The following is a 26,220-nucleotide window of genomic DNA, read 5'->3' as shown; positions in this document are numbered from 1 at the left end:
TGAGGTCCTGAGCGCTCTGGAGAAGGTTTTCATCAAGGATCTCTCTGTACCTTGCTCTGTTCATCTTTCCCTCGATCCTGACAAGTCAGTTTCCGCTGCTGAAAACATCCCTACAGCATAATGCTGTCACCACCATGCTTCATCGTAGGGATGGTGCCAGGTTTCCTCCAGACATGACGCTTGGTATTCAGGCCAAAGAGTTCAATCTTGGTTTCATCAGACCAGAGGCTCTTGTTTCTCATGGTCTGAGAGTCCTTTAGGTGCCTTTTGGCAAACTCCTGCTGGTGCTGCTGGTGAGTCTCTGATCCACCTCTACGTAGACGACACCATTCTGTATACTTCTGGCCCTTCTTTGGACACTGTGTTAACAACCCTCCAAACAGGCTTCAATGCCATACAACTCTCCTTCCGTGGCCTCCAACTGCTCTTAAATACAAGTAAAACTAAATGCATGCTCATCAACCGATCGATGCCTGCACCTGCCCGCCCGTCCAGCATCACTACTCTGGACGGTTCTGACTTAGAATATGTGGACAACTACAAATACCTAGGTGTCTGGTTAGACTGTAAGCTCTCCTTCCAGACTCACATCAAACATCTCCAATCCAAAGTTAAATCTAGAATTGGCTTCCTATTTCGCAACAAAGCATCCTTCACTCATGCTGCCAAACATACCTCGTAAAACTGACCATCCTACCGATCCTCGACTTCGGCGATGTCGTTTACAAAACAGCCTCCAATACCCTACTCAATAAACTGGATGCAGTCTATCACAGTGCCATCCGTTTTGTCACCAAAGCCCCATATACTACCCACCACTGCGACCTGTATGCTCTCGTTGGCTGGCCCTCACTTCATACTTGTCGCCAAACCCACTGGCTCCAGGTCATCTACAAGACCCTGCTAGGTAAAGTCCCCACTTATCTCCGCTCACTGGTCACCATAGCAGCACCCACCCATAGCACGCGCTCCAGCAGGTATCTCTACTTGCACATCTACCATTCCAGTGTTTAATTGCTATATTGTAATTACTTCGCCACCATGGCCTATTTATTGCCTTAACTTACCTCATTTGCACTCACTGTATATAGACTTTGTTTTCTTTTGTTTTACTGTATTATTGACTGTATGTTTTGTTTACTCCATGTGTAACTCTGTGTTGTTGTATGTGTCGAACTGCTTTGCTTTATCTTGGCCAGGTCACAATTGTAAATGAGAACTTGTTCTCAACTTGCCTACCTGGTTAAATAAAGGTGAAATAAAAAAATAAAAAATGTAACTCCAAGCGGGCTGTCATGTGCCTTTTACTGAGGAGTGGCTTCCGTCTGGCCACTCTACCATAAAGGTCTGATTGGTTGAGTGCTGAAGGATGATTGTCCTTCTGGAGGGTTCTCCCATCTCCACAGAGGAACTCTGGAGCTCTGACAGAGTGACCATCAGGTTCTTGGTCACCTCCCTGACCAAGGCCTTTCTCCCCCGATTGCGCAGTTTGGCCCGGGCGGCCAGCTCTAGGAAGAGTCTTGGTGGTTCCAAACTCCTTCCATTTAAGAATGATGGGGGCCACTTTGTTCTTGGGGACCTTCAATGCTGCAGAAATTTGGTACCCTTCCCCAGATCTGTGCCTCGACACAATCCTGTTTCGGAGCTCTACGGACAATTCCTTCAACCTCATGGCTTGGTTTTTGCTCTGACATGCACTGTCAACTGTGTGAACTTACATAGACAGGTGTGTGCCTTTCCAAATCATGTCCAATCAATTGAATTTATTACAGGTGGACTCCAAACAAATTGTAGAAACATCTGGAAATAGGTGTATCCTGGAAACAGGATGCTCCAGAGCTCAATTTTGAGTCTCATAGGAAAGGGTCTGAATACTTATGTAAATAAAGTACTTCTAAAAATAGGGCATTTCTAAAAACCTATTTTCGCTTTGTCATTATGGGGTATTGTGTGTAGATTGATGAGGAAAAACATTAATTTAATCAATTTTAGAATAAGGCTGTAACTTAACAAAATGTGGAAAAATCAAGGGTTCTGAATACTTTCCAAATGCACTGTGTGTGTGTGTGTGTGTGTGTGTGTGTGTGTGTGTGTATGTATATATATATATATATATATATATATTATCTATAAATAAAGGCCTATATATGATTTATGAAATATAATTTATATCCAACTCATTTACATGGAAGGTTGATACTAAAATGGTTATATAAAAACGATCCTCAAACCAACAGAATCTTGAAGTCCTTTCTTGTCATTGCAATTACTTAAATATATCATATAACTAATTATAAACTGTGTGGTTCGAGCCCTGAATGCTGATTGGCTGACAGCCGTGGTATATCGGACCGTATATTACAAGTATGACAAAACATAAATTTATACTGCTCTACTTACGTTGGTAACAAGTTTATAAAAGCAGTAAGGCACCTCGGGGGTTTGTGGTATATGGCCAATATACCACGGCTAAGGGCTGTATCCAGGCACTCCGCATTGCGTCACTCTTAAGAACAGCCCTTAGCTGTGGTATATTGGACATATTACACAGTTGACATGGCTAAGGAGACTTCAAGCTCTGTTATGAGCGCTGTTCAAAGCAGGGGGATTCTCTTTAGGTTGTATTTTAAAAGACAAGGAAAGAAATGAAGGTCATTTGTTATTGATGATTAACAATGATATGGCACTTACCTCCTGGGGTTCATTCTCCGTTTTCAGCATTTCTCCTCGCTTCTTGCCTTTCCCTGCAGTGGTTGGGAAAGCAGGAGATTACAATTAGCGAGGCAGAAAAGCAATTAAGGAGAGGCACTTAACCGTGGTTTCACACAGAGGACGTATAGCATACCAAAATGCGTAAGAGGAAAGACAGCACACACTTAAAGTAGCAGTGGGTAACTATGCTAAAATATTTAGGCTTATGTGCAAATCAATTCCATGTGTCTAACATATTGATCATTTATCAATATGGGTATTTGCTCAACCGCAACGCATATAGGCAAGCAAGTTATATTTTTCTCCAGGTTTATTGTGATCCAGAGAAACTTAAAATAGTTTCTTAATGTTTTACATTCAGCTGACATTCTGTTTGGCAGAAAGAGGCTGTCCCACCCGAATCATAAAGTCTATTTATAGTGTGCTGCGTTTCTGTATTTATATACAGACTTCACAAAGTGAATGTCCATGTAATTGGGCAATAAAGTATATCGTATTGTATCGTATTTATAATCAAGATGAAAGAAAAGCAGGTCACGGTTTCAAAATGGCACCTAACATATTCAGCTCTCCACTGTGTTCACTACCTGTCATTTAAGGAGGAGAAATGTCAAAACAAAGGCATTCATCTACCTGCAGCGTTATTTCAATAGAATTATTATGCACACTATTCCAACAACAGCCTACATTAAAGGTAAACTCAGCAACATGACATCATACACAGCGGGGTGTCTTCCTGATTACATTTATCAACAACCATATCATTTAAATCTGTCAAGATTTATCTCTTCAATTGATGCCCTCCGTTGAGACAATAGCAGCAGTAATCTTGGCAGATTTGGTTGTTGTTCATTTCTGTAAGCAGGAAGTTGCCCTGCTATGTACAGTGATATTGTCATATCTCTTGGTCTAACTTCACTGTTATCACCACTATTCTACCACATAGGCCTTCTAATCTCAACCCTTCTAAGTCACTTCATGGTGCAGTCATCTTCACTTAGGCTACTTATCACCAAACCACTCAAGTTTATTTATTTATTTTTACAATAGAACAAAACCATTGACCATGGCCACACAGCACTCCATATAAAGCCCAGAATATGTTTCCAGAAAGCACAGCACACAGGACAAGATGTCAAAGTCAGTGCAAGGGCTGATTCCTACTTGAGATACACAAGTGCAACTAAATAAATCACACATTGATATCAATAACAGATTGACATAAATGGGAGATTTCCACAGAAGTGGAAGTTTTGTTGTAGATCTCAAATTAGGACTCAGTCCTAGCTGCACAGGCAGTCTAGACTAGTTCACAATACCACAGGCTAGGCTACCTCTCACCTAAGCCCTCAGGAGGAGGCTTTTGGCCTACAGAGGCGACAGGAGGTGAAAAATGCATGAGAAAACACCAATAAGAATGGCAAAAATAAAATCAGGAAATGTTTTTTAGTTATTCAAGACAGACAGTCAGACGGACAGACAGAGGTAGAACAATATGGCAGTGTTATAGCTTAAATTATATCAGTGTATTTGTAACAGATTGACTGTCAACTAACATTCCATGGAATTCAATGTGAACAAAACCACAGATTGTACAGTTTTTTTTAGGAATAGCTCATTTTGTTGAACGTGTGTTTTATATTCAACAGGAACACTTTAGTAAGCTTTCTTTAAAGAACCGGTTGTCCAAACGTAAACGCACTTCTGCAGAGACGCAATGCTGGTAAAGGCTTTTGCTTTAACCAAACAATGCAGTAACACCAGATGAAATTAATCTTGAATGAAAATACTATTTGGCTAGAACAAAAGCCTGCACCCATTCCTACCTACCGCAGATGACATTGGTCACTTCTGCATTACAGCAAATCACATTGAGCAACACTGTAGGCTCACCTTTGTCCACCACGTCCCAAACTTCCACCTTGACAACGTCGTCTGTCGCTAGGAGGGAAAAAAACACAATCGGCAATCACTAAAATGCCTTTGATAATAATAAAACTGTAACAAGTCTGGCAATTCTGAATCAACAGTTTGGGAAAATTTGACTACAGCTTGCAACATTCCTATGGTGAAAAAAACTGAAGGTTTGTTTAATCTTTCGATGTTGTTTAAAAGTCACATCTCAGTACATAGGTCTATACTACGATGCTATTCTCTCTGTGGAAGTGCTTTTGAAATGCTTGGGCAGCTGTTTTCTTCATACAAATACACATCATAGCTATTAGTACTTGATGCCATGTACAAATAACATTATAGTATACGCAATTTAGCAGCCGCTTTTATTCAAAGCGACTTACAGTCATCTGTGTATACATTTGACGTATGGGTGATGCCAGGAGTCGAACTCACTATCCTGACGTGGCAAGTGCCATGCTCCACCAACTGAGCTACAGAGGACCACTAGTGTGTGGCTCTCACACGGCATCTTCTTACTTTTATAGTTCCAGTGGATGCTGGAGACCTGGATCTCTTGTGTGGGGATGTACTCTTCCAGAAACTTCTTCCCCTGTAGTCGGTGCCATAGGGCACTCTTTCCCGTGTTCCGGTCTCCACGGATGATGATCTTCACTAAACGAGACAGAGAGAGGGGGAAAGCAGGGAGACATTTTTGTGATATTATTTAAGACCCTCATGGAGAGAATACAACAATAACAGTAATCAAGGAAGTGCTTGAGCTCTTCCTGAGGAATTTAGGCCTAGGTACGCAGACTGGAGTATGCTAACTGGGACCCTATCACACCTATTGATTTGAGCAGACAATGCTAATGCTATAGCTAAATAAACAAACCCAAATCTTGGGTGGCTAACTCTCCAGGTCCAAACACTACATTCTAGGTAGGCCTCATAACATTTTGTTGATTTGTATTTTGGGTGAACTAACCCTTTAATGTGAAACAGCTTGTGTGCCAGTATGTTTCTGCTTTAGTAGTCAGATAAGACAATGTTGTTGAGTGCAGAAACAGTCAGGTACATAGCTTAAGTAAAACATAATATTCCTTCCAAATGAATGGCTGCAGGCATCGTGCTGCAGGTTTGGAACATGTCCATGTTATTGACATTCAAAAGACAAGGCCTAAACAAACAATACTTGTTTCGACCCCATCGAAAAATAGACCAGTAGGTAAGGTGATCAGATAACCATGATTCATTTTTAATTATCTTCTCTAATGTAGTCCTACAACACTATACTAACAGAGCTCTGTGTGAGCACAGAGTATGAAAAAGTCAAACTGTTTATAAAATGAGCTAACATGAAGTCATATGAGGACATAGCAAGCATTTTTAAGGGTTGTTCAAGTGTTTTCTTTTTCTCCTATTTATGCATTGGCCATAAAGACGAGTGTAGAACGAGTCAACAACATTATTTGGTTACGAGTTAACAGAATATAAACAGAATATGAAAGTGAGATTTCCACTGGACAATTACTTTAAGACAACATCACTTTCAAGAGCTGAATTACTTACTGTTATACTGTACTCCCTTGGCAAATCTTCTCTGTAGGCTCTGGTTCATTGACTGCAAACCAGCTGGAATGTTTTTGTTTCCTAGCTGGCCAGGCTCGGTGCCCACCAGCTTCTTAAGAGCCGAAAACATTTTGACGGTCCTCTTTGAGAACTCTGGATTGACACAAGAAGTTGTCCTTTAGTGTGTGTGTGTGTGTGTGTTTGTGAGTGAGTGTGAGTGTGAGAGTGAGAGAGAGAGTCAGTATCCTGCAGACACACACCGAAACATCAAGTGATTATTTTATACGTCCGTCAAAAATCGACAGGTAAACCAGAGTCATGATTTATGGTCTGGGATGTCTTCATTTTGCTTTCCAGTTCAGTAAATCGAGGACAGTTTGGAGGCCTCCTTCACAAGAAGCACCTGTTCTGTCAAGCAAGGTGATACTTTGTCAAACAGTCTTCAGTGATTGAGGAAGTTGGTTGCATTCTAATAATAATGTTCATGGGAATCCATCAAGTAGATATCATCTGCAAAAGAGAGACGGAAAATTGCAGACCATTCATGGATTTTTTTACTTCACCCACATGTTCATACAGGGAGAAATAAAGCAGTACCTGGTAAGTATGCCATATCAGATGGTTTAATGAATCAAACCCATGTGGTTTACAGAGTACCACAGTATGAGTTATAATACCCATAAAACCTGGAGGTCAAACAGGGAAATGGTTCCAATTGTTTTTCCACCATTCATTTTTCCCATAAGGGATTTTAGAAACACTTTCAATAAGGGCTGTGTTTTGTGTAGGCTACTCTGGTGTGACATTTTGATAACCGTGTAAATGTCTCTAGGACAAGGAGACTTATCAATATGTACGCCTGTATTTACCCCCCAAAAATGAAATGCTAAATGTGGCTATCTTAAAGAATTACAAATGCCATGATCTGAAAGAGACTGATGAATTGAGGCAAAGGTAAGAAACTCTGGATTAACGATCTAATGTTAGCTAAATGTAGTAATCAATAAATTGGCTAAATGTATTTAAATGGACAATTCTGTGAACTGGCTTGTGCAAGTTTTAAATTGAAACAATACCTGTTAGCAAAGATGTCAGCTAGAGATGACTTGCAGGGATTTGTAGTTTTGCATGATGAGTACTTTGATACTAATGAGCATTTTCGAATCTGAGAGTGAATAGGGCAGAATATATTTTTAAGTCACCTTGTCCGAGAGAGATTCGCATGGTTATCAAAATATCACGCCAGTGTAAGCCTGCATGAAACACAGCCCTTATTTTGAGTGTTTCTAAAATCCCCTATGGGAAATATTCTTGGTGGAAAAACAATTGGAATCCTTTCCCTGTTTGACAGCTAGATGTTCTGGGTATTATGAGACCTCCACTGTGGGGCTCTATACACGTCCTAGCCCATCTGAAGTTGTCAAGTAGCTAGAAATGTTATGAATTCAGTAGAGCAGAATTAACTAATCATTTAAGAGGAATAACGACGTTTCTATTCATTCTTGCATTCACTGACTCGTTTCATCCATGGGCTACACAGCGCTTATCATTATGTGCACCCTTTCTCACACGTGTCACATCAGAGGCTGAGCTGACATCTAGACAGCTGTATAACGTTGTAAGCTAGTTAACTAGTTACCTACATTTGCAATAAAACATTCCACAAACAACCTGCCGAGTGCATACTACGACAGCCCGATTTACATTCGTGCATGTCCTGGATTTTATCCACTGGCTTCTGCAAATCTGCCTGTGTTTACTGCTACGTGTCAAGACTGCCCACGTTCATTGGTATTCAATTCTGCCGAGGCTAACATAGCTAACTAGCCTAGCTAGCCGTCACAACATAGCTATGTCACATCCTTGTCTTCTCGACCTGTGTTTTATCATGAATTCGTTAAATTACCTGACAGTCAGCCACCGACCAAACCATCCCAGCCCAATGGTTTATGCAAGAAATCAGGGAATCATTCATTTGAAAGCAATAAGAGCCATTTCCCTAGCTGGCTGCTATCCTTCATCATCATCCCGACGCCAACTGCAGAGCATCAAGAAGAGGAGTTGGATAAACCTTTATTTCAGGCTCCATGGTGCCCCTAGTGGAGCCAAGAGATATGGCGAGTACACGCTGTACAGTACTAACACTTGTTGGCAGGCATGTCACCTTTGTATTGCATTATGTAACAGATGGACCATATTAGGCTACATGCATGCACCTTTACACCCCTTAATGAATCATGTGAAATGGGAAGTGATTCAACATTTGCACACATGTGCCACACACCAATATACTGCTTGTCAAATTGTTTTGCTGTCTGCAATAAAAATCTGATAAATAAACATCTTTCCAAAACAAAAGCATGATTTATTTGTACAAAGCGCCTGGTACAGTATTAGAAAGCAGAGTTAAGTACTACAGTTAAGTGCTACAAACAAAGTGCACACAACTAGAGTGGTTAGTTCTATTTAACATCTTTACAATAGAAAAATGGGAGTATTAATTTTCCATTTCCAACCAACCCCTAGTCACACACACAAAAAAAGTAATACTTCAATTACATTCCACCACCATGACCAACCCAAAACGCACCCAGTTGCCCCACTTGGCCAAGTCCAATTAATCTTCTGATTGTAAAAGTTGCTAGGACAGAAGTTTAGCATTTTGGAGAATAAACTACACAAAGTCCAAATGGTTAGTTAGTGTTTTAGTTTCCCTTGTGGATTCATCAAGGTTGACTGGGTCCTGGTTCCTTGTGTGCCCGATTCACTCAAATTTGATTCCTTGAGCTAGAGGAAGATCCTTGCTATAGTTGATAGTGCTGAAGGGGGAGAAGAACAGAATAGGAAAACTGTTAATCAAGTATCCACCCCCCCAATGCTCAATTACATAGTCTGTATTTGTTCCAACCCTTTATAAAAGGAGTATGATAACCCCAAAATACTGATGGGAGACCCAGGTAAAACCATGGTTTATAGCACAGTGAATTTGGGGCTTATGCATAAATTTACATGGCAGTGTTCCAACTGTGATAGAGGATCTGCCATAAAGATGAGATGTGGAACACACTGAAATATTCCACTGGGGTGTGATCTGGCAGAGAGCATTTATTTTATTCACTCACCATGTGGACCTTCTCATGTACTGCTTCCAAGAGTCGCTGCCTGACTCCCGTCCACCTCCTGTGTGTTTCTCCCCACCTGGAAACAAACACACATCAGCCTAACGCACACAGGAAAGTCTACAGACAGAAGGACAGACAGACAGCAGCCAACGTACCGAACGCTCCTCCAATCTCAGCTCCGCTGGTGGGAATGTTGACGTTCACGATGCCGCAGTCCGATCCTTTAGGTCTAGAGAGGAAGAAAGCATCTTTCCAATGAATAGGCCTACCTCCACTTTCCAATGTCTACTACACCACAGACTCAGACTAGATGGTATATTGTACTGTAGAAACAGCGTTGTGTACGGTGGTCCATCTGAGACTGAGTATTCTTGTTGTCCATCAAGTGGATCAAACCTGTTTTCAAGCTAAGACCCAGTCCTCAGCCACAACTCAAATCCCAGTAACATTCAGGAACCACGTCGCATCAGAGGGACTTCTTTATACACAACAGCCAGCTCTTACCCCAGCCAGCGGAAGACTCGGCCCATGTCCTTGGTGAAGATGCTGCTGGAGAGGCCCTGCTTGACCTCATTGTTCCAGGCAAACGCCTCCTCCTCAGTCTGAGTGGACAACAGATAAGAGTTAGTAGGGATTTGATTCCCCACCCAAATAACCAGGAATCAAAATGAGCCAGTCTAGTTTTCAACATTGCACAGGGTACAGCTTACCTGGTTGAACCAGACTGAGTGCAGTGTTACGTCTCCTTTAACCAGGCTCCTGAAACAGAAGGTAATGGATGCCCTACCTGGAACTTGAGGACGTAGAGGATGGGGACGAAGGTCTCTGTGTGAACGATGGGCGCATCATGAGCCAGCCCTGTGATGATGGTGGGCTCCACGTAGTTTCCAGGACGATCCATCACCTGGCAACCAAAACAAACTGATATTCCCACTTTTCAGGTTTTATTTGACAGCTATTGCGTACATTAGCAGATAACGGTTTGTAGTCTTATTTGTGGTTTCTACTGGGTTCCAAATTGATAATTTGTGCTAGAGCTAAAAGAGTAAAGGATTGTGTAGTGCAAGTGTCATTTTTCAACTTAAGGTGTGTCCTCTTATAATGGCATATAAACATTACTTTTATTTAAACAGGTTTTTCTCATTGAGATGTAATCCATTTTTCAAGAGAGACTGTTAGACTACATAAAGAGTATAAATAGACTTCATATGGTGTGTTCCTAACAGCCCACATCACACAGAGGTGCTCTAAGTACACAGCAGGAGCACAGTACAGTACCTTTCCTCCACACACCACAGTGCCACCCTGTTGCTTAGCCTGTTCGATGGCTGCCAGGTACTGGTCCACAGCCTGCTTGGTGTGGAGCGGGCCATACATAGTGCTCGCTGTAAGGGAAAATGGGGGCGTCTATATTAAAAACATGCACCATGTTATTCACACTTGTATTGTGGTCTCATGTTCAGCCATCTTAGTATGGAAGTTGAACAGAATTTGCTGATCCATTTTACAGAAGCACGTACGGTCCCAGGGGTCTCCAATGCGGACTTGTTTGTAGGCTTTGGCTACCCTCTCCACCACTATGTCATGGATGCTTCCGTGCAGCATCTAAAACAAAGTAATCAGTAACTTAAATGAGAAAGGGAGTGTAAAATAATTTAAACAGGGCCTTGGATTGTAGTTCAGAGTGTGACTGCAGCATTGGTCAGATGAGCATAGTGGCCTATCTGTTGCCATCTACTTACCAGCCTCCTGGTGGTGGTGCAGCGCTGTCCAGCAGTTCCCACAGAAGCAAAGACAGCAGAAGGCACCACAAGGTTCAGATCAGCATCCTCAAACACTGAAGACACACATATTGCCAACTGAGAAACATAACCGTATATAAACAATTCCTGAGAAATTAAAATGGACAAGCTATTATTTTCATAGTCGTAATTATCATACCATTCCGTGCTAGCTATTCTGAGGCAATTCATAACATGTCTGCTCATGCATGTATAACGTCCCAGTATCATGACAATAATCAACAAGCTACAGTGTCTTCACGCCCTTACCTATGATGGCGTTGTTCCCACCAAGCTCCAGCAAATTACGACCTGTACAAAAATAACACTATTAAGTAATGTTTAAAAAATAAATAAAGCAATGCGTCCCAAATGTGGTCAAGTTTGGTTGAGCTGAAAAAAAATGTGGACGATGAGGTGCCGACTCACCAAACCTCTCCTGCACCATCATGGCCACCATCTTGCCCACGTGGGTGCTGCCAGTGAATGAGACCAGGTCGACGCGCTCGTCCTTCGACATTGCTGTGCTGTGGGGTCGAAAGGAAAAGACTAGTGTAAGAAATATGTTGGACACTCCCTCTTGCCCATGCCTACACCCAATAGAATCCTTTTGTATTTCTAGGGAGTAGTGTACCAGGAGGAAGGACAGAAGACAGTCACTAGGGGAGGAGACTCACCCGATGTCAGCGCCACCGCATGTCATGGAGCAGATGGCACCAGGCAGGTTGTTTTGCTCCAACACCTCAGCCACGATTCTGTTGGAACACACACGGACACAACTGAGCACAATCGAACTCAATTCTACACGTTTCTAAACATCTGTGTGTTTCTGAAAATTGGTTTGGTGGTCTAATTGAGCCTTATTTATTTTGGAGTATGAGCAAATGTTAAATGTAGTCTACATTCTCTCTTCAACATGACAGTAACTAAAATTAGAGAATTTGCATTAACTGTTCAATCTCTGATAAAATACCCAAAAACACCTACTTGGTTACAGCTACACTGGTTAGAGGGGTGGTGGGCGCTCCTTTCCTAGAGGAAAATCAACACAAACATTTCAGAACTGGAATAGGAGCCATGTACATTGCCATAATGTGAACCTGATTCCCTTCAAACAGGTTTGAGTCCTTATAGCTTAGACTTTTGTCCCCTTGCAGAAGTTATTTGCGACATGGTGTAAACATTAAAAGACATCACCAAAATGAAACTGACAAAGAAAGACTGATACACACTATCATTTCAATGACGTATAACAGTTAACAGTGTGACCCTATAGGCGCTCACCAGAGGCAGACGTTGCCACAGATGAGGGCGATGGCGTTGTTCCAGCCGTAGACGGCCACAGGGAAGTTGAAGGCTGTGATGATGCCCACCAGACCCACAGGATTCCACATCTCGATCAGCGCGTGGCCCGGTCCTAAAGAGACATCACATTACTTCAATTTGACAAAATGTCTTTAACACCACCATTTCCTATCCCAAGATTCTCCAACATCCAACTACGGTCCTGGAAAAGTACTGGGTGTGCATGCTTGTCCTCCAGTCTTGGGCCCGTCTCCACAAAGCATCTCAGAGTGCAGATCTAGGATCAGTTTTGCCTTTTTAGATTATAATGAATAAGACTACCGGGACAGATGTTAGATATGTGGCCCTGTTCACAAGTTCAGGGTGAGCAACTGATGAGCAGGATCTGGTGTGTTCGAACAGGAATGGCACAAAAAGCCTGCACACTTTGTTTTCTTAAACCCACTACCACCCTCCGGCAAATAAGACAATATTTAATGGATTGTTAACTGCAGACTTACTTTCAGAGGGGAGAACTGGACCTCCAATCATGCGAGACAAGCCAACAGCGTAGTCACAGACGTCAACGTATTCCTGCACCTCGCCAACTCCCTCAACATAGATCTTGCCCATCTCCAGGGACACCTACAAACAGAAAACAGTTTCCCTTTTGAGCACTGTTCCATTTTGAGTACTGCATCCCTTATTAGCATGGCTCTGTCCTCTCCCCTCAAAACACCAAAGAGACAAGTTCTAGCATGGTTGTGTCAGTCTACGGAGCTACTACGAATCTCATCATCGTAGTTACGTAGCCCTTTTACTGTGTGATTGCAGCCAAGACTACAGCGGTCGCATTTGTGATAGGTCTTACCAAACTGCCCAGGACTTTGATCTTTTTCCTCAGTGCGTCACCAATCTGACGCACAATCTCTCCTCTTTTAGGGGCTGGAATCTAGATTTGAGGAGAAAATTAGATTTTTAGTGTTGGCGTGTTCAAAGCTGAAATGAAATGAGCAATGAAGACACATTCTTGGTTAAGTCACCATACTTACATCTGCCCACACCTTCCATGCGTCCCTCGATTTCTGCACAGTTTCTTCATATTCTGCCATGGTTGCCTGAACAAAGGAAACAGTATCCAGTAACTTCACTACATTAACATTTTACATTGGGGTCAGTAAGGTTCCTTTAAGAGAGACTAAAAAATAAAGTATATAAAGTAACTTTGAATCCAGGTCAGATGATTAATATTGGACTTTTGATCTTTAGGGAAGCATTATGAATATAAACCTGGTTTGGCTCGAACAAGTGAAGACAAGGCCATTCAGAAGGTTTTGGAAAATGAGATGGTCGGCCATTTTAAACAAACAAGGTTGACATTTGGGTGAGCAGAATTTAATAGAAAACCACCATTGGGGCCATGCACAATTTCTATGTTAAATTGCAAAATGGTAGCAGTGGTTGATATATATTTTTTTAAATGGTGACAGTGGTATACTCTGATAGAACTGTGAGACCTTATTGACATTACCTGGCGTACTCTGGCGATGGGCTCATTGTTGGCAGGGCAATATGACGTGATGACCTTGAAGAAAGAACACTGATCAGAACACCCCACCACAGGAGCAGGGAAATGATGACTGTATACAGTTCACAGCCTTTGAATTGGATACTTCATTGTTATCTGCAGCCACTGAGATAGCGGTGCACTTTTCAACACACACTGTCCACTACTTATACTTGACATTATATAGCTTACTCTTTATAGGTTAGTCTATAAAGAATACATACGAGTACAGTAAAAGCGAATGCTGTCGATGGGTTATACCATGATACTGCCTGATAATTGCATTGAGGGTTAGTGAGAGTAAATTACTAAGTTTTCAGTACAACCGAATCAAATTCAACGTTGTATGTACTATCATATCTGGCCGATGGGTGTCACTGTAGGGTAAGAAATGTGCAGTGCGCAAAAAAAAATATAAGCGATAAAAGAAAACTGTAGGAATTCAGGAAGTTTAGTTTACATTTACAGGGACTTCATAACTACCTAGTTAAGTGCAGTGACTTCATAACTACCTAGTCATGTAATAGTTTGACAGCTGTAAATCTGTCGCACGGTTTTTTTTGTTACCTGTAGAGACCATGTGCTAGCTGGCTAACAACGTTTCCTAGCTAACGTTAGACCGCGTAAAGTAGGTTCCTGTATACAGTCTCAAGAAACTCGACGACGTGTCTAGGTAGCAAAGTAAACCAGCTACCTAGCTAACTTAGTTTGCTATGCTAACCAGGTACAGTGGAGACATATCCGCCGAAACATAGCTACTGAAATTGGTTGAATTTGATTACTAACGTTACATTGTATAACCTATCAAATGTGTCAATGAATTAAGAAGCTCAAAAGTCAAAGCAACAAACTATTCGGACAGGTTTGCGTAACATTTTGACCGGTCTCAATTGTCAAACTTGGGCTATTAGCTTAACGTACCAAGCAAAGTCTACGATGTGGCCTAGTTAGCTTGCAGGTAATGTTTTATAACCATGTCTGGATTTATATTTAGAATTCAGGACCCACATAACGTGTAGCTAGCTAATCCCCTTGCTTGTTTTACCTCTCCTTTGCCTCCCCAGTTCCCGTTGTAAACACCGTCATTATCCTCACTCAGGCCTAATTCTTTCAACCAGGCATATTTGGGCTGGTTTATCAGAAGTGTAGACATGGCTGCTGATTGTTGGTAGCTGATAGTGAGAAGTTTCTTTCGAAGGGCCCAGTGCCGTACAATGGTTAATGTGAAGCAGCGCTGCATGGTTGGATATCGGGTGCAATAAACGACGTGCTACGCAAGTTCCACTTGGGGCTTCGTGACATTCGCCAGTGATTGGTCCACGCGCTGCACCTCCTTCAGACCTAATTGGTTAGTACTATCCGGGATCCTTTGTGCGTCCCTACTCTATAAACCTTCAATCTTACCCCCAACCCAGTAGTGTAAAGTACTTAAGTAAAAATACTTCAAAGTACTACGTTTTTGGGGGTATCTGTACTTCACTTTACTAACTATATTTTTGACTACTTTTAGTTTTACTTCACTACATTCCTAAAGAAAATAATGTACTTTTTACTCTGTACATTGTCCCTGACACCCAAAAGTAGTCATTACATTTTGAATGCTTAGCAGGACAGGAAAATGGTCCAATTCACGCACTTATCAAGAGAACATCCCTGGTCAGCCCTACTGCCTCTGATTTGACTGACTCACTAAACACAAATGCTTCATTTGTAAATTATGTCTGAGTGTTGGAGCATGCCCCTAGCTATCCGTGAATAAATAACAAACAAGAAAATATTTGTGTCTGTTTTGCTTAATATTAAGACATTTGAATTGATTAATGCTTTTACTTTTAATACTTAAGTATATTTTAGCAATTTATTTACTTTTGATACTTAAGTATATTTAAATCCAAATACTTTGAGACTTTTACTGGGTGACTTTCACTTCTACTTGAGTAAGTTTTCTATTAAGGTATCTTTATTTTAATTTTACTATGTATGACTAAGTATGACAATTTGGTACTTTTTCCACCACCCCCCTTACCTTAATCCTTACCGCAACCCTTGCCTTAACTATTTAACATTTCAACTTCAATGGGGGGTAAGGATGTCCCTAGGACTCTAGATTTCCAGGACCCCCCTCGCCCCTCCCTACCTATTCATGACACAAACTGTTCACACCCCACTTCTTGGTGGAGAGAACTTAGCTTATTTGCTGCAATTCTACATATTTTGTCATGGGGTGCAAAGAAAATGTTGACCGTTTGAAGCAAATTCTCTTGCAATTCTAAACATTTTGCCATGTCTAATGTCTATTCATGTGATATTTGAGTGACAAAAAAATTACAACAATATCTATGGGAGAAAAAGAAAACGAAATAAAAAAATGTGAGCTGACATGGGCTAGTTGGTCTGGACTTTTCTGACAAGTTATAAATAGTTATTTAAGGTATGCAATGACTAACATAGGAACTGATGAGGCACTAACCAATTTCAAAATGACACAATGTGCATTCTACTATCATAACTTTCAAGAGTAAGTTTAAAAGCCGGACTGAGTTCATCCAAAAACATGGCAGACATTGGATGAATATAAAATGTCAACAAAGACAGTCCAGTTCCCCGGGCGCCGAAGACGTGGATGTCGATTATGGCAGCCCCCCGCACCTCTCTGATTCAGAGGAGTTGGGTTTAATGCGGAAGACACATTTCAGTTTAATGCATTCAGTTGTACAACTGACTAGGTATCCCCCTTTCCCTTTCCAGTATGAGGATAAACAGAAACTGTTTCTCAATAGAAAACCACGATCACACTTGTAGGCGATGTCATGTTGAACCACATCACATTTTGGGGAACGTAGGCTTTACCACCCGTTTAAGTCCATTCAATTATTTTTATGCCTCTGACGTGTGGTAATGATTACAAATTGTGTAATAGCCTATAGTTTTCTTTACATGTTTTATTTCTTATTGTGATAGGCTCATGTTTTACTGGTACGCGTACCCACACCTGGTCTGTTTGGTCTGTTTCCCAAGCGTTCCAGAAGTCTCATGATGTTGCTCCTCTGGGTTTAGAAACTATGTTAATATCTTCCGCTGTGAGTGATGGGGGGGGGGGAAAAGCGACAATTATTTGAATAATTAAATGGATGTTTTGTGCACAGCGGTGATGACTAAAGTGTCTTATTATGAATGTTCAAATCTGACTTCCCTATGTGGCTGTGTATGGAAATTGTCTTTCTGTTCCGGGTGTCAGTTAAGCCAGAGTACTGAAGCAGAACTGTATGAGCAGTCAAAATCGTGCTTTTAGACAAGAACCCTGGACTCTTGGTTGGAATTCAGCATTACCAGCGCCTATTTCAAAGAGCACTCAGTAAGCCCCGCCTCAGTTGGAGAGCCATGGTTCTGTGTAGCCAAGTTATGCTAATATATCAGCCTGGTCTCATAGACTAGACGTAATATAGTAAATGTAAATCCGGGACACTCAAATTGTTATATGTTCAACATTTGGTATGGTTACATTTGGACAGATGGTTACTTAAGGCAAAAATTAAAGTAGGGTGGTTAGTCGGGGTGGATGGGTGGGTGTCACTTTGTGACATCAGCTGATGTAATAAGGGCTTTAGAAATACATTTGATTGATTGATTGATTTGATTCGATTGAGTGTAAAACGAGAGGTTGCAGCCAGCCACCTATGAGACCAGTGTATTGCAGTTAATTTTGACTTAACTACCAATGACCATGACCAAAGTATGTGGACACCTGCTCGACAAACATCTAATTCCAAAATCATGGGCATTAATATGGAGATGGTCCCCCCTTTGCAGCTATAACAGCCTCCACTCTTCTGGGAAGGCTTTCCACTAGATGTTGGAACATTGCTGTCGGGGACTTGCTTCCATTCAGCCACAAGAGCATTAGTGAGGTCGGGCGCTGATGTTGGGCGATTAGGCCTGTCTCGCAGTCGGCGTTCCAATTCATCCCAAAGGTGTTCGGTGGGGTTGAGGTCAGGGCTCTGTGCAGGCCGGTCAAGTTCTTCCACACCGATCTCAACAAACCATTTCTCTATGACCCTCGCTTTGTGCACGGAGCATTGTCATGCTGAAACAGGAAAAGGTCTGTTGGAAGCACAGAATCGTCCAGAATGTCATTGTATGCTGTAGCGTTAAGATTTCCCTTCACTGGAACTAAGGGGCCGAGCCTGAACCATGAAAAACAGCCCCAAACCATTATTCCTCCTCCACCAAACTTTACAGTTGGCACTATGCATTGGGGCAGGCAGCGTTCTCTTCGTATCCGCAAAACCCAGATTTGTCCGTCGGACTGCCAGATGGTGAAGCATGATTCATCACTCCAGAGAACGCTTTTTCATTGCTCCAGAGTCCAATGGCGACAAGCTTAACATCAACCCTGGTTCGATTCCAGGCCGTGATTGGGAGTCCCATAGGGCAGCGCACAATTGGCCCAGCGTTGTCGGGGTTTGGCCGGTGTAGGCTGTCATTGTAAATAAGAATTTGTTCTTAACTGACATGCCTAGTTAAATAAAGGTTAAAAAAATCCAGCCGACACTTGGCATTGCGCATGGTGATCTTAGGCTTATGTACGGCTGCTCGGCCATGGAAACCCATTTCATGAAGCTCCCGACAAACAGTTCTTGTGCTGACGTTGTTTCCAGAGGCAGTTAGGAACTCGGTAGTGAGTGTTGCAACCGAGGACAGATGATTTTTATGTGCTATGCGCTTCAGCACTCGGCGGTCCTGTTCTGTGAGCTTGTGTGGCCTACCACTTTGCGGCTGAGTCATTGTTGCTCCTAGACGTTTCCACTTCACAATAACAGCACTTACAGTTGACCGAGGCAGCTCTAGCAGGGCAGAAATATAAAGAACTGACTTGTTGGAAAGGTGGCATCCTATGACAGTGCCACGTTGAAAGTCACTGAAATCTTCAGTAAGGCCATTCTACAGCCAATGTTTGTCTATGGAGATTGCGTGGCTGTGTGCTTGATTTTATGCACTTGTCAGCAACGGGTGTAGCAGAAATAGCTGAATCCACTAATTTGAAGGTTACTGTCCACATACTTTTATATATATACTTTTATGATATATATATATATATAGGGTGGGTGATATAGTGTATATGTGGGTAGTAAAACGAAACAACAACAACAACATACCAGATGGGGGCATCGTTTATTAGGCAACCTAAATCATTGGGTGTCAAGATCGTCGTAAGAACTGGACCAAGGCGCAGCGTACGTAGAGTTCCACATGTTTAATCAATGAAACTCACACAAAAAAACCCAATAAAGAATTAATGAAATAGGACGTCTGGAGTGCTCACAGGCAACTACACAAAAACAAGATCCCACAAAACACAGTGGGGAAATGGCTGCCTAAATATGATCCCCAATCAGAGACAATGATAAACAGCTGCCTCTGATTGGGAACCATACCAGGCCAACCTAGAAATAAACACACTAGATCACCCACCCTAGTCACACCCCGACCTAACCAAAATAGAGAATAAAAAGGCTCTCTATGGTCAGGACGTGACAGTACACCCCCCCAAAGGTGCGGACTCCGGACGCAAAACCTGACTCAATAGAGGAGGGTCCGGGTGGGCATCTAGCGTCGGTGGCAGCTCCGGTGCGGGGTGAAGTACCCACTCCGCTCGCGGATCCGCCTGCATCGGTGGCGTCCTGCCATTGAGCGGGACTGGACGCCGTGCCTGGACTGGGCACTGGCGCAGAGGAAGACTCTATCCTTGGAGCTGGACTGGACACCGTGCCTGGACTGGGCATCGGCACAGAGGAAGGCTCTGGCCTTGGAGCTGGACTGGACGCCGTGCCTGGACTGTGCACCGGCGCAAAGGAGGGCTCCGGCCTGTGGACCGTCGTAGGAGGTTCCGGACTGTGGACCGTCGCAGGAGGTTCCGGACTGTGGACCGTCGCAGGCGGCTCAGGTGCGTGGCGAAGTACCCGCTCGCGGAGCCGCCAGCATCGGTGGCGGGTCTGATGCGGGACTTTGCCCCCACCCAGACCACGGGTCCGGCCATGGAGCCGGGTAGAACGCCGTACCTGGACTGGGCACTGGCGCCGAGGAAGGCTCTGGCCATGGAGCTGAGTTGGCCGCCGTGCCTGGACTGGGTACCGGCGCAGAGGAAGGCTCCAGCCACGGAGCAGGACTGGACGCCGTGCCTGGACTGGACATCGGCGCAGAGGAAGGCTCCTGCCATGGAGCGGGACTGGACGCCGTGCCTGGACGCCGTGCCTGGACTGGGCACCGGCGCAGAGGAAGACTCCGGCCTTGGAGCTGGACTGGACGCCGTGCCTGGACTGGGCACCGGCGCAGAGGAAGACTCCGGCCTTGGAGCTGGACTGGACACCGTGCCTGGACTGGGCACCGGCGCAAAGGAGGGCTCCGGCCTGTGGACTGTCGTAGGAGGTTCCGGACTGTGGACCGTCGTAGGAGGTTCCGGACTGTGGACCGTCGTAGGAGGTTCCGGACTGTGGACCGTCGCAGGAGGTTCCGGACTGTGGACCGTCGCAGGAGGTTCCGGACTGTGGACCGTCGCAGGAGGTTCCGGGCTGTGGACCGTCGCAGGAGGTTCCGGGCTGTGGACCGTCGCAGGAGGTTCCGGGCTGTGGACCGTCGCAGGAGGTTCCGGGCTGTGGACCGTCGCAGGAGGTTCCGGACTGTGAACCGTCGCAGGAGGTTCCGGACTGTGAACCGTCGCAGGAGGTTCCGGACTGTGAACCGTCGCCGGAAGCTCCGGACTGGGGACCGTCGCCGGAAGCTCTGGACTGGGGACCGTCGCCAGAAGCTCTGGACTTTGAATGCGCACTGGAGGCCCATTGCGCAGAGCCAGTGCAGAGAGCACCGGACTGGTGACACGCACTTCAGGACGAGTGCGGGGAGCAGGCACAGGACGTACCGGACTGGGGAAGCGCACTGGACTGGGGAGGTGCACTGGAGGCCTGATGCCACAGAAACAAGATCCCACAAAACACAGTGGGGAAATGGCTGCCTATCAGAGGCAGCTGTTTATCGTTGTCTCTGGTTGGGGATCATATTTAGGCAGCCATTTCCCCACTGTGTTTTGTGGGATCTTGTTTCTGTGTAGTTGCCTATGAGCACTGCTTGTGCTTCACGTATCGTTTATTCTTTATTGTTTTGTGCGTATCACTTAAATAAAATATGTGGAACCCAGATCACACTGCACATTGGTCCGAGTATACTTCCAGTTCGACGACGAGCGTGACATTGGGTCATCTGATTGTCACCAGTGTTTGGAATACATTGAGCTCGTTGACAAAACAGACCATAGGACGCCTTTTCACACTGAGATTTATTTGTCAAAGGTCCGCGGTGATTTTATGTAAACTATGCGATTTATATTGGAGACAGGTTTATATCAGTGAATGTCATCTATTCATTTACTGTTATAGTATTTCTAAGTAGCAGCCATACCCTCGTAAAACTGACTATCCTACCGATCCTTGACTTCGGCGATGTCATTTACAAAATAGCCTCCAACACTCTACTCAGCAAACTGGATGTAGTCTGTCACAGTGCCATCCGTTTTGTTACCAAAGCCCCATATACTACCCACCACTGCGACCTGTATGCTCTCATTGGCTGGCCCTCACTACATATTCGTCGCCAAACCCCCTGTCTCCAGGTCATCTATAAGTCTTTGCTAGGTAACGCCCCACCTTATCTCAGCTCACTGGCCACCATAGCAACACCCACCTGTAGCACGCGCACCAGCAGGTATATTTCACTTGTCATCCCCAAAGCCAACACTTCCTTTGGCCACCTTTCCTTCCAGTTCTCTGCTGCCAATTAATGGAATGAATTGCAAAAATCACTGAAGCTGGAGACTCATATCTCCCTCACTAACTTTAAGCATCAGCTGTCAGAGCAGCTTACCGACCACTGTACCTGTACACAGCCAATCTGTAAATAGCACACCCCACTACCTCATCCCCATATTGTTATTTATCCTCTTGCTCCTTTGCACCCCAGGATCTCTACTTGCACATCATCTGCACATCTATCACTCCAGTGTTAATGCTAAATTGTAATTATTTCACCTCTATGGCCTATTTATTGCCTTACCTCCCTACTCTTCTACATTTGCACACACTGTACATAGATGTTTCTATTGTGTTATTGACTGTATGTTTGTTTATGTGTAACTCTGTGTTGTTTTTGTCTCACTGCTTTGCTTTATCTTGGCCAGGTCGCAGTTGTAAATGAGAACTTGTTCTCAACTGGCCTACCTGGTTAAATAAAGGTGAAATAAAAAATAAAAATATCAGCCAGGGAAACTAATTGTTTTCACTTTATGATAGAACATTCATATTTTAGTTACCTGAATTGTTAGGATTTACTTGTGATCACTACAAAACTACTTATTTTGCTCAAATAAAGATTTAATTAAATTGTGTTTTCTTTAATTAGTGACCCCTTCAGGATAGGGGGCAGTATTTTCACATTCGGATGAAATACGTGCCCATATTAAACTGCCTCCTACTCAAACTCAGAAGCTAGGATATGCATATTATTATTGGATTTGAATAGAAAACACTCTGAAGTTTCTAAAACTGTTTGAATGATGTCTGTGAGTATAACAGAACTCATATGGCAGGCAAAAACCTGACGGAAAATCCTACCAGGAAGTGGAAATCTGATGCGTGGACTCTTTTCATGGCATTGCCTATCGAACTCACAGTGACGTAGTAATCATTGTGCACTTCCTAAGGCTTCCACTAGATGTCAACAGTCTTTAGAAAGTTGTTTGAGGCGTCTACGATGAACAGAGACCGAATGAGAAGGCTGGGAAGATGTAGACCCAGGGAAGGACATCAGTTCATTGGCGCGCATTCACATGAGGAGGTAGCTCTGTTCCAAAACGTTTTTCAAGACACTGGAACCATCCGGTTGGAATATTACTGAATTTTCATGTTCTAAAGGCCCTAAAGATTGATGCTTTACAACGTTTGACATGTTTGAACGAACGTAAATAGATTTTTTCTTTTACTTTTCGGCGTGAAATTTTCGTTGCGCTTCCTACATTTGGAGTAGCTAAACTGAACACGAGAACAACAAGGAGCTATTTGGACATAAATTATGGACTTTATCGAACAAAACAACATTTACCGTCGACCTGGGATTCCTGGAAGTGCCTTCTGATGAAGATCATCAAAGGTAAGTGAATATTTGTAATGCTATTTAATATTTTAGATGACTCCAAAATGGCAGCTATCTGTATTGCCTAGTGTATTGCAAAGTGTGCTTTCCCAGTAAAGTTATTTTGAAATCTGTCAATGCGGTTGCATAAAGGAGATGTTCATCTATAATTCTTTGAATGACAGTTTAATATTTTATCAACGTTTATGACGAGTATTTTTGTAAATTGTAGTGCTGATTCACCTGCAGTATTGGAGGCAGAATGTTTTCTGAACATCACGCGCCAATGTAAAATGCTGTTTTTATATATAAATATGAACTTTATCGAACAAAAAATGCATGTTTGGGGAACATGATGTCCTAGGAGTGTCATCTGATGAAGATCGTCAAAGGTTAGTGCTTCATTTAGCTGTGTTTTGGGTTTTTGTGATGCATGTAGTTGCTTTGAAAATGGCTGTGTGGTTATTTGTGTCAATGTACTCTCCTAACATAATGTAATGTTTTGCTTTCGCTGTAAAGCCTTTTTGAAATCGGACAACGTGGTTCGATTCAGGAGAAGTGCATCTATAAAATGGTGTAACATAGTCCTATGTTTGAGAAATTGAAATTATTAGATTTGTGGTTTTGAATGTGGCGCTCTGATTTTTCACAAACTCGATCCCGCTTACGGGATTGGTGTCAGTAAGAAGTTGTTTAAAAGATAGGCCTGGCTGAGAATATAACATTCCGTTTTCTACCTGAGTGTGGCGCTGTTGGGCGCATTCTTTACATTATCTTGTGGCCATAACAAAACAACTTATTTTACTCAACTAGAGATTTAAATGAATGGTGTTTCTTTAAAAAGATTGGCCTGGCTGACATGAAAACAAACATTAAGGAGAAACGATCCACAGACACAGAGGCTGATTACCTTTCTGCACATGCCTTTATTTACAATGCTGGCTGCCATGGTTAACACTAACGCAGGACATTGAGTGCTAACTGAATTGACTCAGAAAAGTAACAGAAGTAGGCCTACAGTATCACAACAGGTGTGTGTTAGTCAGATTATCCAGTGTCCACAGCAATACTATTGATTATTCTCTACCCCCAGTGAATGTGGTGTCCTATGGTTTTAGCCATGGTGTCACTAACCCTTGTCTTTTCTCTTTCTCTGTCTTCTCTTCCGGAGGGCCTGAGGCTCTTGGACTGTGACTGAGGAAACCCTGCCCTGACATCTGGACGTGCCTGGCACAATCCCAGCTGGCCCGCTCTACCTGCTACCTGCTACCTGCCTGTTGCTTTATAAAAAGCCATCAGACCATAGGGTCTTGAAGTGTTAGTACTTTCTCTGTAGTCATTATGGATATTCAGAGCCTGCTGGCCATTAATACTGGTATTGCTCTTTCCTTAATGAAATGGTGAATAAAGGAAGACTGTGCTTTAATTTTTAAATTAAGACATAATGAAGACATTGTTAGATGTCATGCAAACTGCAATTGTGACTTCTTTCCCCAAAGATTTCCTACGGCTGAGCTATTTTGTCAGTTATCAGTTATTCCATACCAGGGCTAGATGAGGCTGAATGGCAACAACACCACACACAACTGCAATGCAACTAATTCATCTCATTGGCAGTAGTGTAAAGTATTTAAGTAAAAATACTTTGAAGTATTACTTAAGTAGTTTTCTAGGGTACCTTTACTATCTATATTTTTCACTACTTTTACTTCACTTCATTCCTAATGAGAATTATGTACATTTTACTCCATACATTTTGCCTGACACCCAAAAGTACTACTTACAATTTGAGTGCTTAGCAGTACAGGAAAAAGGTCAAATTCACACACTTAAAGAGAACGTCCCTGGTCATTTCTACTGCCTCACATCTGGTGGACTCACTAAACATAAATGCTTCCTTCGTAAATTTTGTTTGAGTGTTGGAGTATGGCCCTGTCTGTCAAAAAAAGTAATACAAATGGAAATTGTGCTGTCTGGTTTGCTAAATATAAGGAATTTTATGTATAGCATTTACTTTTACTTTGTACTTTTACTCAAGTATGAAAATGTAGTACTTTTTCCACCACTGTACTTAAGTACATTTAAAATCGGATATTTTAGACTTTTTTTCAAGTAGTATTTCACTGGGTTACATTCACTTTTACTTGAGTCGTTTTATATTAAAGTATCTTTACTTTTACTCAAGTATGACTTTTGAGTACTTTCCCCACCTCTGCTCATTGGTACATGACTGTTCAGTCTGTTGAAAATTCCATCAATGAAAATAAGGATTTCTTGGTTGAATGAAGGTTTAATTAAATATTCAAAAAGGGACACACGTACACAAAATAAAGTTGATCAAATAAAGTCATTGACAGGAAAAGTGATCTACTACATCAATTACAGTCTCTCCCCTTTTTTTACTTTAAAGTCCACAGCAGATAGCAGGACAATGCAACTAAAACAGAACGGTTTGCCTTTACACAGAGGGATAAAACCTTTGAGATGAAGGGTAAGATCATTTGCATCCCGATTAGCCATGCCCAGTAATATCCATAAACATACTTTGTGTGGAAATTACCCACGGGTGTTCAGGGAACCTATCAAATATCTACTTTCAACAGATGGAGATCTTCATTGCAAGTGCACCCAGATCAAAGACTCTCCACACCTGGTCAGAACACCTGAGGTGACAAATTCTATATTTGTGGATTTCCACAGCTGTTTTTTTGTTTGTTACCCAAATGTATGAGCCATTGATTCAACACCTTTATATGGCATTACATTTGATAATCACTCAAACAAAAAGTGATTTTTAACTGTGTGATAATAATACTCACAACAATGAATTTACAGGTGATGTGTCTGGTGCATATGGAGACCTAATCCTAATAGAGCTAAATCAATCCTTTCCATTCAAATGTGTGTTTTAATTAAAGCCCATTTTACATCGGCAGTTGTCACTAGGTGCTTTCTAGATACCTGGCCTAAAACCCCCAAAATAAAGCAATGCAGAGGCAGAAGCACAGTGACTGCCTAGAAGGCAGAAAACTAGGAAGAAACCAAAAGAGGAACCAGGCTCTGAGTAGTGTCTAGTCCTCATCTGGTTGTGCCATTCAGGAAATGAATTATA

The 26,220-nt window shown here is 42.7% G+C and overlaps 2 protein-coding genes and 1 long non-coding RNA gene across 5 annotated transcripts in view; 1 reads left to right on the top strand and 2 right to left on the bottom strand.

Annotated features, from left to right (window-relative positions):
• Nucleotides 1-8,240, bottom strand: part of LOC106571245 (rab-like protein 6) — a 29,552-nt gene extending 21,312 nt beyond the window's left edge. Inside the window, exons 1-6 of one of the 3 annotated variants that reach the window (XM_045693522.1) lie at nt 8,084-8,240; nt 6,438-6,687; nt 6,178-6,330; nt 5,146-5,280; nt 4,606-4,653; nt 2,692-2,747 (exon numbers count right to left, since the gene is read on the bottom strand). In XM_045693522.1, the coding sequence (XP_045549478.1) occupies nt 2,692-2,747; nt 4,606-4,653; nt 5,146-5,280; nt 6,178-6,307 (369 nt within the window). In that variant the 5' untranslated portion in view covers nt 6,308-6,330; nt 6,438-6,687; nt 8,084-8,240. Of the gene's footprint in view, nt 1-2,691; nt 2,748-4,605; nt 4,654-5,145; nt 5,281-6,177; nt 6,688-7,253; nt 7,343-8,083 lie in introns of those variants that run through there. The other 2 variants (XM_014144058.2, XM_014144048.2) reach the window with 2 other exon arrangements.
• A 281-nt stretch (nt 8,241-8,521) lies between these two features.
• aldh7a1 (aldehyde dehydrogenase 7 family, member A1) lies at nt 8,522-15,176 on the bottom strand. Its single transcript, NM_001139783.1, is given in 18 exon segments — nt 8,522-8,996; nt 9,300-9,375; nt 9,455-9,528; nt 9,804-9,901; nt 10,087-10,203; nt 10,578-10,684; nt 10,820-10,904; nt 11,042-11,136; nt 11,351-11,392; nt 11,510-11,607; nt 11,758-11,835; nt 12,068-12,112; nt 12,365-12,497; nt 12,886-13,009; nt 13,236-13,316; nt 13,417-13,482; nt 13,896-13,949; nt 14,977-15,176. Coding segments are annotated over 18 exon segments (1,623 nt in total). The 5' UTR covers nt 15,172-15,176; the 3' UTR covers nt 8,522-8,941.
• LOC123726237 (uncharacterized) lies at nt 15,149-25,287 on the top strand. The gene is made up of 2 exons (XR_006758619.1): nt 15,149-15,279; nt 24,280-25,287. It is a non-coding gene; the product is annotated as an uncharacterized lncRNA (long non-coding RNA).
• The last annotated feature ends 933 nt before the right edge of the window (nt 25,288-26,220 follow it).

This window comes from Salmo salar, chromosome ssa01, assembly GCF_905237065.1.
Source record: "Salmo salar chromosome ssa01, Ssal_v3.1, whole genome shotgun sequence".
Taxonomy (NCBI): Eukaryota; Metazoa; Chordata; class Actinopteri; order Salmoniformes; family Salmonidae; genus Salmo; species Salmo salar.
Note: the sequence above shows the minus strand (reverse complement) of the source record. Positions and strands in the feature narration are given on the sequence as shown.